This window comes from Clinocottus analis, unplaced genomic scaffold (genome assembly GCF_023055335.1).
Source record: "Clinocottus analis isolate CAN_PGR_092001 unplaced genomic scaffold, fCliAna1.0.p SCAF_17, whole genome shotgun sequence".
Classification (NCBI taxonomy): Eukaryota; Metazoa; Chordata; class Actinopteri; order Perciformes; family Cottidae; genus Clinocottus; species Clinocottus analis.
In genome coordinates this window covers 14,046,636-14,062,497 of record NW_027175898.1, presented here as the reverse complement: position 1 = coordinate 14,062,497, position 15,862 = coordinate 14,046,636, and the positions used below count along the sequence as shown (strand labels likewise).

Here is a 15,862-nt window from a genome sequence, read left to right as displayed (position 1 = left end):
AATCGGGTGAATGAGTTCAAACTTGGTAATATAAACTTTAAAAAAAAAGGTCTATTTTTGTCACAGGCACTAAGATTCAGGTGTCATATTGGCCCGAATATCTGGAAATCTTTTCCACAGTCGTGGTGGATGCTGAGGGAAACATGAAAGTGAGCCATAATTATACTGACAGTGTCAGTGCAACAAACCCGACCAGCTGCAGTGAGCCAGTACAACGGTCCATCCTCCTGTGTGTGTGTGTGTGTGTGTGTGTGTGTGTGTGTACACTCACACACACGCACACACTGGCCTCAGCTGAACCTCTTCTACTGTTTTTGGAGCCAGAGAAGTGTGTGTGTGTGTGTGTGTGTGTGTGTCAGACTGTACTCTCCAGTGAGCTTGAGAGGAAGGAGACAGAGGGGGATGAACGATGACCTTTGACCCTTTCAGCACACTCCCCTTGCTAGTTGGCAGGTCCTCAGACTCCTGTCCTTCCTGTGTTAGAGAGGGACAGAGAGAGAGAGGGAGAGACAAACAGACACACAGAGAGAGAGAGAGAGATACTTCCCCTTCATCCCTCCAGCAGTTGGAGGAGGCAGAAAGGTCATATTCTTCCTGTCCTTGACTTACTCTGAGCAGGATGATGGAGCAGCGGTGCTTTTTTGTGTCACGGCGGTGAACGTTGAGTTGCCTCCGCGGCCGTCAGTCCATCTCCTTCTGTGTGCCGTTCGAAAGATATATAGAATATTCCGGTTTATTGAAACACTGGCCATCGTTTTTCATCGGTCATGAAAATATCCAGCGATCTCCACCAGGGCAGAAAACACGATCGGGCAGGTCGTGCACAAGACGACCCGATGAGCCAGATGATTATAAACCACGTTCCTCGAGCTGAGGAGTTAATGTGGTGTGTATAATCTTATTACTGATATGAATGGTGCTACATAAGACCCACATTGTAGGAAAAAAATGAATCAAGCCCATTCACAAAAACTGTGTATAAAATGCGATATTTCTGTCCGCTGTGAGCCACCGTAGTTCTTTCCATCGTTTTCCTGGAAAAATGCTTAATTCAGGAAGCACATTCGTCCCTTCTCATGACTGATTGCAGTCCACGCCACACGAATGAAGGTTATTTGCAAGTAAGTGCAAATATCGTATATCGGCGCTCAATGACGCTGAGATTAAGCTGAGGAAACGCGGCCTCTGAAGAGTCTTCATCACGTACGCTACTTGTTCTGCCCTCTGCCATCCTTCTCTGCATCAAGCCTCTCTGCTCTCTCGCCTCCCACTCAACTGCTGAGGTGGAAGTCGCGCTCGAGTCGCTCCGCCCGACGGCCTGCAGGGCGTCCGCTCCGTCCGACAGGGCGTCTTCGCTCTGAACCGAAGGCGGCGGGAAAAAAAACCTGAATCCTCTTCAGTCTGCCAGAGTTTCAGCGTGAATCCTGACTCCCCTCGCTATTCTTTTTTTTTTTTTTTTTTTGGTTGACAGCTTATTTTTTATTTCTGGATGTAAAGCATATTGAAATCAGCTGACAGCACTGTCAGAAGTGCACGCATCATCACATCTTCTCTCTCCAACAGCTGCACCTTTCTAGCCTGGGAAGTTAATGTTTATGTACCAAGCTGAGCCATCGAAGTTATTCTGTAACTTTCTGTCCTGTTTCGGGCTCGGTGACGTGGCAGAAGGTGTCCAAGTTAGTTGGTTTGTAGGTTGGACTTGCTTTTTTTATTTCTCAAAGAGGAATTCTTCATATTTGTGCAGGTCTGAAGAGGAGAGATTTTTCTATTTAGCTTTTGTGTGACTTTAGGGCTGTTTCTAAAGAATATATCTTGTGAAGTCTGAATACCAATGAGGAGGTTCAGCACAGAGCATAAGATACCAGAGCTTCATCCATTGTAGACGCTCCTGCTCTCCATTTCCTTAGAGAATAGTAAGTAGTACGTTCTCTCAAAAGAACTTGATATTAGTCGATAGCAGATTCTTTGGGGGAATTTATCGCAAAAGATTTTTGCAAATACTTCCACGAGTAAATCCACCGATAGCGGTGCTTTTTTAAAAATGGAAATAAGTAGATTTTGCTGCAGCATCTTTGCTGCTTCAAATGCTGGCGTGTCGACAATGCTACAAATCCAATCTCCAGAAGAGTCTGAAAGTCTTGGCAGGAATGAACGGCGAAAGTTCTCCCCTTCGGTGTCGTTCACCATCCTCGAGTCCTTGAGCAAAGTATACACGGCTCCCCCCTTTCCTCCCCCTTAGCTCTCGGTCCGGGAGGGCCATTTTAAATCACAGCGTGCTCTCGGTGAACTCGTCTGGTGGTTGAACACGACCCCCGCGATCCATCACACATCAGGAAATCATCTGGGAGTCTGAGAGGGAGGAAGGTGCCGTCGCAGTTAGCGGCTGTGTTTTCCTGGCACCGCTAAACTCTTTCCACAGCACTTTCTCTGGCCCCCACGAGCCCGAGTGAGACGAAAGGCAGCCGAAATAGACTTAACAGCCGAGCAACGGCGCTCTCGGAGGCCCATTTCCCTCCTCTACTCATCCAGACAAGTTTTCAATCTTGCCGGAGCGGTGGGTGGCGTTTAATGCCGTGGATTTGATTCGAAATAGAAATTCCCCCCCCCCCTCTTCTCAACCCTCGTCTTGTCTACTTTATTGGAGGAGACGCTGGAAAGATAGAGACGTTTGTCTTGCAACATATCTGCCTGTTTCTGGGGTTTCATCGGGACATGAGAGGCCCCCGAGCCGGAGACTCGGGCTTGAGAAACTGGCCGCGGTGTCGAAAAAAACCGCCTTCCTGTGTCGGACGCTCTGCCAGAGGTATCTGCCTTTCCTCTCGGCCTGAGACTTGTCGGCGTGCCCGTGTGTTCGGATATGGCGTGGGCTCGCACTCATGAGATGGCTTGTTTCAGTAAAAGGATTGTACTAATATGGACCTGGCAGAGAAGCAGGGCATATTTTCCTAACTGAGGTTGATTAATGGAGTGGGGAGTTGACGAGGAGGGGAGGGAGGAAAGGAGGGAGGAAAGGGAACAGGAGCGAGTTTGAACAGAAGAAAACTGTATGTGATGGCGTTCAGGCTACTTTTATACAGCAGGAAGTTGTTTTCATGATCAGAATTTATTCAGATTAGGTGGTTCAGTGCATGCAGAGCAAGTTTACTTTACTTCTTTTTAATCTGCGTCATCGTGTGTGCTGACGGTCAATGTTTGACTACACAATTAGTTCACTTCTGAGCTTCGTCTTGGGTTTTTTAAACGGGTCACATGGTCACCGAGTCGTGATGGTGGATCGCTGACATCGAGTTCAAATTTTATTCAACCACAGTGACCTTTAATGCACAGTTTGACATGTTGGGAAAAACACCTATTTACTTTCTTGTTGAGAGTCAGAGACAAAGTTAGCTTAGCTTAGCATGAAACTGGAAACGAGGAAACACCTCTAATTATCACAAATGAACATTTCATAACTTGTTTGTTCAATTTGTACAAAAACAAAGAGTTTTTTGCCAGTTTTTATGCTAAGCTAGGCTAATTTACTGCTGGCCTTCTGGTGTTTTATATTTGTGCAAATCAAATATTTGTGTTTTGGACTCCAACAAAACACAATTTTAGTTTAACCACATTGCCTCCAAGAAAATTGTGCTGGCAAATTCATAAACTCAATAATATGATGATAATCAGTGAAATATGTGATGGCGTGTCCGTAGAAATGCAGTAAACCACGAGTTGTCTCTTCAGGTCGTTATAGTTTGCTGAGCTTTGCACTCGGTAGTTGCCGTGGGGAGAAATGCAACCATAATGACGCTGACTGGCAACTTTTCCCTCAAACTGATGCGAAGCAGACTCCTCTTCCTCTTGACCCCTGTTGTTTTCATAGCCTCGGCTCTGGGAGGCCGAGTGAGCGAGGGAGGGAGGAAGCAGAGGAGGGCAGACGGGCTCTCGAGATGTACGACCCTCCCGGCTCTCCTCCGGCAGACGCTCGGTCGGTCGTGTGTTCGCGTTGCTCCGTTACACAACACGTTGTACCGAGGCTGAACCAGACGTGCGTTTAAATCAGTTATGAGAACGATTCTCGCTGTCACGTTGTTGGTGAGCGGGAACGGGTCTCCGGGGCTCCAGAGCAGACATTTTAACAGCCGATTCACAGCACACACACACACACACACACGGCTCTGACACAAACTGTACGAGGAAAACGCGATCACATGGCGTTCTCAGGGGATCGTAGAGCACACAGTGTACTTGTTAATCCAACACACCTTCTTCATCCGCATAGAGGAGGAAGTCCTGGTTCTAAAAGTGTATAAACTTAACGTATTGATGCATGACTGCAAGTGTAATTCGGGAGAAGACGTTTCACTCTGAGACACTGAAATTCAAAATATCCCTTCACTGGTCCCTGATGGCAGCGATCAGTGCGTCCACTTTATCTGACGATACCGTCAGAGTAAATGATGATGAAGCTTAACTACGTGTTTGTGATGATGCGACTCATCCTGCCACCTCCCTGGACTGTAAATACTTTGGCCCCGGCGCAGAGGGAAAACCCGACAGCGGCAGTTTAAATTGGAGCGACAGCAGCCGATGACGAGGAGACTTTCAAGGGCTGTTTTTTTTTTCCTCTGGTCGCTCCGGCAGTCGTTCATCGCCTCAATTATGTCGCGCTCGAGTTACAAAGGCAAACCAGAGTTGTGTGCGAATTACTTGCCCAGCGGTTCTGTCGTCACTGACCGTCCCAAGCTAGTCACCAGCTAATGCTAAAAATACACTGCAAGTTGGAAGTGAAGCTAACGTGAGCTCAATGAGTTGGTTTAAAACTTATATTTTTTGTTTTTGTTTCCAGACTTGTTTTAAAACTAGCCTGTACACATATATTAAATATGGACTTCATGGCTACATGCATGGTAAAATGCTAAAAGAGGCTAAAGCTACACGTGTCCGACAAAGTTAGCATCCTTTGCAGTCAATTATCCCCGCATTTCATTTAATATATGTTTCATAATGAAAAACTGTTGGATCAGACTACAAAGGTGTTCTAGCACCATGTTTTACACAGAATGTTTTCCCCTTTAACCTTATAAAACAAGAGTTTATTTTAGGAAAAGCACTAACCCATGTGTTTGGCAAATGCAGTGCTACTTGGGGCAACCTCGCTGGCACGAGAGTAAACTTCCTCAAAATCCAATAAAAAAAACTCCAAACTTTCAAAGCATCAAGAACTGGCTTTCGCAGAGTAGACCACATTTTATATATATTTTTTGTTGCTCAAAATGTATATATTTAGTGAGATTAGACGGTCTGCTCATGCAGTAATCCGCTGCTGCAACCAGTGGAGCGGTACCTCGGCGCTGTGACCCACCCAGAGCCCCCGAACACCTGAAGGGCCTGTGAGTGTTGACCAAAACACAGCCAGAGGGTCATGTGACCAGCGCAGGTGGCTGCCAGCCGGCGCTGTGAGCTGCTGCCAAACTCCACAGTGACCCAGAGAGTTGGAGGAACTCGCGGGAGGGCCGGCTAATTCTTGTCAGGAGGAGGCCTGTCGCCCGGCCCCAGAGCAGCCGAACCTCCTTACCCTCCTTCCAGCACATTTAACAAGCTAACATTCCTTCTGTGAACTTTTAGTCGTTTTCACAACTGTGCTCTTTATGGTTCGACTCGAAGCCTTTTGACTTTTTCAGCTGTCTGGTCCTGTTGAGGCTGCACTGAGCAGACGTTTTAAGTCAAAAACGTGCTCTTTTTATCTACTTAAAACACGCTTCTCATTCCCATTTGTGCATTCTGCCTCAAACTATTGTTTATTACGACGTTGCATTCTTTTTTTCTATGCTTTTTACTGATTTACATGTTAACAGGAAATCAGCTTATTGAAGGTCAGTTCAGCCGTTCGGTCAGCTGCCATTTTCAAAACTCCCTATCAGCACTTTGAGTTTCACTTCTGTCATTCCTCGCAGGTGTTTGTGTGAAGTTAAGTGGAGGGAAAGTGAACCATAAAAGGGAAGGGACAAAGGGGCTGACATCCTGAACAAAAAAAACAAACATTAACATTGTGGGAACTTGAAACTGCTGAGCCAGCAAACGTCCCTCACGTAACACTTTGATTAAATGATCTAATAGTCAATAGCGTTTACGTTAGCTGCTGACACCTATGGAAGCCCATTTCCACCACAAAAAAAAAAAAATCGGATGAAAAAAAAAAAAAAATAGTACCAAGAAAAAAAAATTGTACCGAAAAAAATTAGGACCAAAAAAAAATAAAAAAATTAGGACCAAAAAAAAATAAAAAATTAATCGACTTTTTTTTTGTAGTCATTTTTTTCCCGTTGACTTGAAAAAAGGCATCGAAAAAAAAAAAGTACATTGTTGTCCTTCCATTGACCATTTTTAACAACTGATACATTGCAATGTGCTTGCAATGTTATATTAAAAGAATACGTGAATTGGAACAAGATTGGACTATAATGTGACTTGTACTTGTTTTGTTGTATGAACAATACATATTTACATTTAAATGAAGGTATTGTAAAACCAAAGTGATGAAATAACGTATTGCTTAGTTTTTTTAAAAATTTCTTTGACAAGCCTCTTAAGGGGTCTATTGATTAGGATTAATTAAAATATCTTAGTGCTTGTTGGAGCTTGACTTAAATCGTGACTAAACTCTGAAGAAGACAGCGTCTTACAGATTGGCCGCGTGTGTCTGCTCGTCGCACATAAATCCTCACAGCTGGTCTTTCTCTGTCGGTTCTACCCCTGGAGATATAACACCATATAATCTGCCCTTCTCCCTCCACAACTTCCACAGTGTCATTTTGGGCTTTTTTTTTTTTTCATTGGTTGGCACTCCCCTTCCACACGCCGGCAAACTCACGCACACATCTGAAGAACCGTCTCTGGAGTTTATTGATAGCCGGGCAAAAACCTCACGGCACGCCGTTCTCGGAGTGATCTCATCGCGGAAGTTCCTCGAGCGCTCCGAACCCGCTCGCCAGTGACTTTCAAGTGGCTTTTGTTCCCCCGTCCGTTGAAGGCCGAGCCAGCGAAGGACAGTGCGGGCTTTCATCAGCGCCTGGCTCTGCGTTTCGGGCCCCTGGTGTAATTAACCCGGGGGAACTCATAAAGAGGCGTTTCACAACGGGGTTTGCGTGACGCGGGCCCTCATTGCCAGCTCCTGTTGGGCGGCTGAGAGCCCGCGCCAGATGTTTTCCGTTAGCGTTGTTAGCATGCCGGAGAATCCAGAGGGCCCGCTACACCTACTGTATACAGTACACAATGCTCCAGTGTGCCGCGGCTCCGAGCTCGTTAGCACGGTTCGGATGAAGTGGTGGCAGTGTGTGAATAAACCGACAGGAAAGTCATTTATTAGTCGGTAGGTCTGGTTCAGCGACACCTGGAGCTAACAGACACATTAAACACATTTTATAAGCAGCGTTTCCTAATGGAGGGGCCACTGTTGGTTGGCCGGTCCAACACTTTGCTCCAGACGGAAATCAACACATTTTGGATGGATTAGTATGACATTTCGTGCATCGATTCATGGTTCTCAGAGGATAGACCCTCCTGACTTTGGGGATCCCCTCCCTTTACTGGCGCCATCATGAGGTTGAGATGAGTTTTGAGTGAAATATCTTCGCAACTATTGGCTGGATTGCGATGTAATTTGCTTCCGACGTCCATGTTTCCCTCACAATGAGTCGTCATAACTTTTAAATCCGTTCGCTTTTCTTCCAGCGGCGTCATCAAAGTTTCACCTCGTCCAATGATTTGGTTTGGAGGACAGAACCTGCGTCTTCCAGTCGGTAGAAAATCTCACTTCTTAGCATAATTCTGCCTGTGATGAAGTTAGCCCTGCGGGGTTTAGTGCTTTGGACCCGTGCCATTGTCAACGGATTGTAAAACGGTGTGAATTTAATAACTCCCATATGAACCAACATAAAGAGACTCCGGTGGCATCACAATCGGCATTGCTTACCCAGCAAACATCTGGGTGGCTCATGTGGACTCATGGATGGACTGCAGGCCGCTGCAGACACGTTTAATGTAGGATTACCTGCGTATAAGTGCTGCGACTGATGCTTTTCCTTCTCCCTCTGCTCTCCGTCCCGACAGACCTTCACAGCTTGGTGTAACTCTCACCTGAGGAAAGCGGGAACACAGATCGAGAACATCGAGGAGGACTTCCGGGATGGACTGAAACTCATGCTGCTGCTGGAGGTCATCTCGGGTAAACGCCGTCTGACTTAACAGGATTAGCTGAACGCAGACAGTTTGGATCAGGATCAGACTTTAATGAAGAGTTTGACATTTTCAGGTGGAACATGCTGACTCGCTTTCTTGCTGAAAGTTAGAAGAAAAGATTGACACGACTCTCTGATGTCTGTTTTATTAAAGTGACGTATTTATACACGAGTGCAGGTTCACAATACGAGAATGATTTAGATTAAATCCTCACCGTCAAGAGGGATTTCAGGCGGAGTGTTACATTTTCTCAAATGTTTTATAGAAAGAGGAAAAAACATATCCTAACATGTATGTTTTGCAGTTGCCTAAATTCCCGAACAATTGTGAATTAATCTTATTTTACTATGTATTTAATATGAAGCTACAACCGACAGACAGATAGCTTGGCTCAGCACAAAGACTGCAAACCAAAGCTATTTCCAACGGAAAACAAAAATTGCCTCCCAGGACCTCTAAAACTAGTTAATCATGTTATATCTAATCCACAAATTTAGCTTTAAATTGAGCTTAAGAAAGCGAATAAGAGTAGTACCCAAAATGTCAAACTATTGATTTAAAACAATAAGAAAAGTCACAAAATGTCAAAGCTGTGCGAAATGAACGTTTGGTTCACTCCAGGAAACAGAACATAATTTCTTTCCCATGACAAACGTCCGTATTCATCTCTCTGGATCTGTCGCGTTTGCCCGTCTAGGCGAACGCTTGGCCAAACCAGAGAGAGGCAAGATGAGAGTCCACAAGATCTCCAACGTGAACAAAGCGCTCGACTTCATCGCCGGCAAAGGAGTGAAGCTGGTGTCCATCGGAGCCGAGGGTGAGTGACGCCGCATCGCCGTCTGATGATGACATTTTCAAGCCAGAAGATGAAGGTCAGGGGCGTCTTTCACGAAGTGACCTGACCTTCTCTAAATGTGTTTACATCTCAGATTGTCACCTATTGGTTTTAATTAGACCATCAGCCAAATCAATAGCTACTATTTCTGCCTGCTGTGGCTAATGGAGTCTCTCTCTCTCGGTGTCTCTCGTTACCGCGGCGGAGCCGCCGGCTGCTGTGCAGTTTAATGACATCCTTATTTCAGAGCTTGTGCTTTGCGGTGCGTTTTCTGAGGAGATCTCAGGATCAGCCATCCCCTGGAGGGCGCCGAGGCCGCTCATCGTTCAGCTCGAACGACTCGGGGATGTCCGTCCTCCTCCCATCGGAGAGTAAACAACTCCTTAGCGCAGTAAACAGTCACTCTCTCGCTATCTATCTCCCCCGTTCACACACACACACACACACACACACACACACACACACACACACACACACACACACACACACACACACACACACACACACACACACACAGAGTTTGGACATGTATGTTGTAAACTGCAAACAATATTTGAAAGCTCTCAAAGGGTCACGTCAGCCATCGTATGTATATGTATATTTCTACTTCCCCCTGGCCGTGTATAGCCATGCAGATGTTGCATGTTTTGCTTCAATATTATGAGCAACAAAATCAAATGTATATTCTCCTTCAAATTGCAGAAATATTGCATGTTTAAAAAAACTCAACAATAGCTTCTTTTTCCAGAAAGTGAGTCCAGGTTACGACTGGTTCCTACATAAATTGCAGCGTCGACAATTTCTGCTGCAACTACTTTTTACTGAAGGAATAGTTCTCATGAAAATTGTTGACAAATATTATTTCCTCGCCGTGAACGCCTGATGTTTCGGGATGGCAGCAGCGATTTCATAAAACCAAAACTTTTTTTTTTTTTTTTTTTTTTTTTTACAGAACATGATCCATTGCAAATGAGTCACATCCATGTTAAACACACAGGGGACCTAACAAGATTGACCTCTGACCTTTGTTCAACCCTTTCTCTTCTCTCCAGTCCTTTCACTGTCTGACACAAACATGACAAACTGGAAAAAAAAAAAAAAAACAGCTGACTGGTGCATAATCCTGCTACATCTTCATTAAAACATGGATCGATAAAATAATGATTTCACATATTTTAGGCGACGATTCTCCCCCCGGCCTGCGCTCTGCCCACACGGCAAAAATACTGAACTACCAAGTCGATGTTGTCTATTATAAAAGGAAGTGTTAACTCAATGCCACACTGATGGCAAAATAAGGTTAGAAAAAAATATTTTTACTGATGAATCTGCAGGTTATTTTCTCGATGACTCAATCACCTCGAAGGGAAAGAAAACCAAAGGCAGCAGTGAATGTTGTAATTCATCAACCGTTACTACGAGCAAACTAATATCATCGAGCGAGCTGATTTTCTTCACTTAAAATCTGGCTCCAAAAAGGACGAAAAGTTCTCAATAAGATGGAGATTTGCTTCTCAGTGGCACAAAGAGGCCGGGATAAAAGCTCCTAAACCAGACCAGCATTCCAGACAGATTATAATCCTGGTGGAGCGGCCCTGCAGCCCAGCGCGCTGCTCGCTGCGGCGGCGGCACGGGGCTGGTTGGAGGGTCAGATCCGTGCTCCTCCATCAGGGAAGGGTTTGTTGTGGGTGAGGGATGAAGGAGCAGGAGGTGGGGGGTTTGTTGTGGGTGAGGGATGAAGGAGAGCGGGGTGTAGGTGGGGGTGGAGGGGGGAGGGGTGCATTCAAAGGGAATTAACCGGATTTGTGTTCCTCCCCCATGTTGATCGGTCATGTTCATCAGGACTAATCTCAACATTTATAAGCGTGCGTCAGCTCCAACAACACAGCCCGACTTTTCTCCGCCTCCCTAATTTCGATCCCGGCCGCCGTCGTTCGCGGCGCGTCACGCGGCGCACACGTCTGACGGGACGTCTCGCGGTCACAGTTTGGCGCGGCTCGTGCCCGGCCTCCTTATTGGATTACGGGGAGAAACAAATGATTATTGAAGGAGGGCAAACAGGGTGACCTGTTGAGGAGGATTTTCATTATCGGCAGAAAGGACCGGGCGGAGGCAGCTCATTCACAGCCGCCAAGTGACTGACAGCAACCACGAGCTCTCGATTATTGAACTGAATCGCCACACGTTTCATTCATTAGAGCTTACTGCTCATTGTTTCAGCTCCAAGCACTGTGAGCTAATCTGAGCCCGGATGGAACATAATACAATATGTGATTGCAGGATATCATGTAGAGTAAAGATGGTTGACGGTCATTTGCTTTGCAAAGGTTGTTCAGCGGCCAGTTGTGCATCAGGGCGTTATTTCTTTCTTGTTATTGACGGATTGAAGTGCTGAAACTCTAGTGATTTTAAAAGTTTCTCTACTGCTCTGTCTGTGGCACTGACTTTCATCCAGATGAAACTATTGCTGCGTTTTCTTGTAAAGACATTTGTGTGACATGTATCTTTTGTTCCACTAGCGTTTAAATGACTGTTTCATTGTGATGCAGATCCTTCAGAGTCATTGTCGTTATTAAATGCTATGTAAGCTAATTAGACTTTCTGAAAAGACGACCGGTTCACAGCCTCGCTGATGTCTGTTGCTCTTCTAAAGGTTTCCTAATTGGTTTTCTGCCCACTAACAGAGTTTTGGGGAAGGTTTAAAGCTAGAACGTTTCCTTTGTTGTATAGATTGAAAAACCCTTTGAGCTGTATGAAGATAAAATCTCCTTGATCTGCGAGGCTGTACTTATCCACAGCAGGGCTGTGAGCTAAATGCTAACGTGCTCACAGCGACAAGGCGACCATGCAGATGTTTAGAGGGCCGCAGGTTCAATGTCGTTTACCCCGTTCACCGTCACAGCTTAGCATGTTAGCATGCGAGCACTTTCTGCAAGCTAAGGATGTTGGTTTTAACTTTCAAGGAGTGTAACACTTTACACTGTAGGAGGGTGATTTCTACATGTTGACCCGAGGAATCGTAATATAACATTTCACCTTTTGGGGAAAATATGCGTCGCTTAGAAGATGAAACTCTTTGAAAGGTCTCATCAATGTGTTGCACTGAGCGGATATGAGATGGAGAACACGGACAAAATTTCAACTTTCAACCATTTATGTTGAGATTACCAAATCAATGTGTAAGCTCTGAAAGATAATCGTTATTCTCTTTGCCCTTTCTTCAGAGATCGTAGACGGCAACGCGAAGATGACCCTGGGAATGATCTGGACCATAATCCTCCGCTTCGCCATTCAAGACATTTCTGTGGAAGGTACCGTGTGTGTGTATGTGTGTGTGTGTGTGTGTGTGAGAACATTTCCACACGCTTCTTGTTCATTCACTTCATTGAAAAGAACGGCTCTCTGTCTTAATTTGCAGTTGAAAACCCTTCATTGACACAGTGTCTCGGTGGAAAGACCTTTGTCACGCTTCTCACTGAGCTTTAAAAAAAAAAAACTGCCACACAATGCGACTTATAGACGAGCTAATGCGCGTTAATTAGAATATGAATGAACTAAAGACTGCTCTTTTCCCATGGAGGCGGACGTGTTAACGTTATGGTCCTCGCCTTGGTTAAAATATATAACGCACTTGTAATCCAATTTGAATGTCAGAAGTGATCAGCGGTGAATTTGTTCGGCTCTGGATTCCACGGTAGCGTTTATTTAAGTATTTAATTCAACTGTTTTTGGGACAACACGATAAAGCGGACACCTCTCGGTGTCGGCCGGAAACGAGAGAGCGCGAAACGGCCGAGCGGTCGCACACGATTCCCATTCACCTCACCGCCACTTTATCCACCGCTAAACGGGGGATTAGTCGAGAGTTGGTCAAAGTGAAAAAGCCTGAGAGTTTCCTGAACTTCACAATGATCCCTTCTCTCCCCCCGACCGCAGAGACATCTGCCAAAGAGGGCCTGCTGTTGTGGTGCCAGAGGAAGACGGCGCCCTACAAGAACGTCAACATCCAAAACTTTCACATCAGGTGAGAAGACGTGTCATAAGCAGAATAAAAATGTGTTTTACTCGGATGCAGAGATGCAGTTACAGGTGATAAGATGATGCACATGAAGTCATGGGTGTTAAGAGATGAAACATTGCCAAATTGTATCCGAGCCAGAGGAAACAAAAGTAAACGGTCCGAAAGAGTTTTTCGGTTACTTTTTCGTCCCTAAAGTTTCGCGATTTTGCTGAAATCCAGTTATATCCTGTAACTGAAGCTCAGCAGAGTTTGGACTTTGCCCACGCAGCCTTCGCAGCAGCGAGCTCTCGCTGGTGTTCATCGTCCTGAAGAAGACACAAGGAAAGAGTTGAATAAGAGCAGCCTGTGGTTTGTCTGCAGGTCGTTGTTGTTCGAGGTTGGGGCCACTCAAACTTTCACATTAAAAGTTTACATGTGAAGTTTGCAAAAGGTCTAGAGGTCAGAGAACAATGCCATAAAAAATTAAAGTCAGTCAGAAAATCTGCGGTAGCGGAAAACTCCACTTCTGAAAGGTGAAGCTCATGCAGAAGACTTTTAAACCTGCATTCTCTCTAATGGCCACCAGGGGGCGACTCCTCTGGTGTGAAAAATAACTCAGATTGTAAAGAAGTCTAAGAAAAAACAACTCCACTTCTCACTTGATTTATTCCCTCAGTAAACATTGTAAACATGAGTTTATGTCTCAATCTGTAGTTTCAAGTCTTCTTGAATGCAGCATGATGTTGATTCAGTAAATGATCGTCCATTTAGAGTCTAATAGATGACAAAGCCGGCTATGCTTTAGGGCGGGGCTACCTTGTGATTGACAGGTCGCTACTACGGCGTTGTCAGATGTGGGAGGGAGAACTTTAACCTTTTTCACAGCGTGTTTTCAGTTCAGAGAAGTTAGTTGTAACCTTTTAAATCGAATAAAAAGTGTATTCAGCGATCGGTTGTACTTGGCTCCACCCCCTCATGTCACAAAAACAAGATGGTGGAGACAACTGGAGGCTTCAAAACCGTACTCCACAAACCAACTACTTCCACCTTCATTACTGGAGGCGACTCAGAGGAGCTTTTCTCTTCTGTCTGTTGACAGTTGGACAATATGAGGACGTCCTGCGAGTCATAACATCTTCCACAGATGGACTTCTGTCCCGGGAGCTTTGTTACATGGCGGTACCTCTCTCTCTCGCCTCATGTTTACTGTCTGGACACTGACTGTCAAACAAAAGAAAGAAATCTTCTGGTTTTGGTTATACAGTCCAGGACCTGCAGTTTCTGGCATCTTGGTGCAGTTACTCGGTTTCACCAGCAGAAGGTAAATGGCTTGTTTGCATCCGGCCAAAGAAAACTCCTTAAAAACTTAAAGAGAAAGCCTGAAGAGTTTGAATAAGAAAGTGTTTCAAGAGAGGCACTAAGAGCGCTCTGACCTCTGCAGTAGTAAACTGCAACTAGCTCCTAGCTTTAAATTCAGTTCAGAATTTATATTAAAAAAAATACATTTTACGCACCAGGATTGCGTTAAAATATCAGACATGGTTAGCGCCTCAGACGGGGCTGATGCTGAACAGATGCCCAGCCGGATTTAACAGAGAACAGACCAGCAGACATGTTCTCATAAAGCAGAGTCGGCAATAATCAACCAGTGTGTTTTTTGACGTGATATCAAACTGCCTGAAGAGTTAGCATCCTCCGCTCGCGTCCTGGCCATGAAGCGGGTCCATTTGAGCCGCGGCCCACGTCACAGGACGCCTCCGCGCCGGTTGAATTATTGAAAGACGACCACTGCGATCCTCAGATGTGGATGAAAGCCGAGAGGCGCGCGGAAAAAAAGGTTGAGGGGAGGTCATTTCAGGAGAAGGTAAAAAAAAGAGGGGGGGGAGAAGCCTGATGGTCGCCGTGAGGGAGAGGATGGCCCGTCAGATCAGAGGCCTTTGATGTGGTTTCTCTGAGAGAGACGATGGCCGCACACGAGATGAGAGGCAGACGGGGAAAGAGTGCCGCTGCTTCTGCTTCTGCTTCGGGTAGACGAGGAGTCACCTTGTAAAAAAAAAAAGCCCCTCTCGCACATTACAGGCACTTAGCATGGCAGGTAATACATAAAATTATCCCATCTCGCTAATTTGTTAGCCTGCGAGAAGACCGAAGCGGTAAATCACCCAGAAATGAAATGGAGGTTTCACTGCACCATCACGTCACCGCTCCGGCTTTCAATGAACCTCAGAGGGCCGAACGAGGAACTCGTCTCCGGGCTTTAATGAACACATGATCATCGGTTACAGGACAAAAACGGGATTCAACTACAGCAATGTGTGCACTTTTTAAGGACTTTATTTATCGTATCAGGGAATTTTTGTACCGGCATCAATGCAGATGGGCTCGTAGGGACGAACCCAAAGAGGATTATCAGCAGTTCCCCTCGACTCCTTTGAGCTTTTCACTCTCTCAACGCTCACAAAGTGTATTTTTTTTCGTCAGTACATGTTAGTGGCATGCTGAGTGACGTATTTCTAAGAAACATACGAGCACTTCTCTGGTGAAGACAAGTTTTTAAAGAGGAGCTTTTGTTAAAATCAACTTATCAATTCAATGACAGCATCGTATGAGTGTTAGTCGCCTCGGACAGCCCGAGCGCTGATGCTTAAAAAACCCACTGAACACCACCTGCTCGCAGCAAAAAGACAGATTCAAACAGATTTTCCAGCGGAGCTTCAACAAGAATTACATTTGACAGCAACACGACTCAAAAGGAAAGCTAATGCTGCTTTGTGAGGCGGCGTTTATGCTTTGTCATATCTACTTCA

At 45.4% G+C, this 15,862-nt stretch overlaps 1 protein-coding gene across 6 annotated transcripts in view; it reads left to right on the top strand.

Annotated features, from left to right (window-relative positions):
* Nucleotides 1-15,862, top strand: part of actn1 (actinin, alpha 1) — a 47,682-nt gene that overhangs the window by 13,662 nt on the left and 18,158 nt on the right. For all 6 annotated transcript variants that reach the window (XM_068580852.1, XM_068580854.1, XM_068580853.1 and 3 more), the window contains exons 2-5: nt 8,092-8,206; nt 8,918-9,037; nt 12,280-12,366; nt 12,992-13,079. In XM_068580852.1, the coding sequence (XP_068436953.1) occupies nt 8,092-8,206; nt 8,918-9,037; nt 12,280-12,366; nt 12,992-13,079 (410 nt within the window). The remainder of the gene's footprint in view (nt 1-8,091; nt 8,207-8,917; nt 9,038-12,279; nt 12,367-12,991; nt 13,080-15,862) is intronic.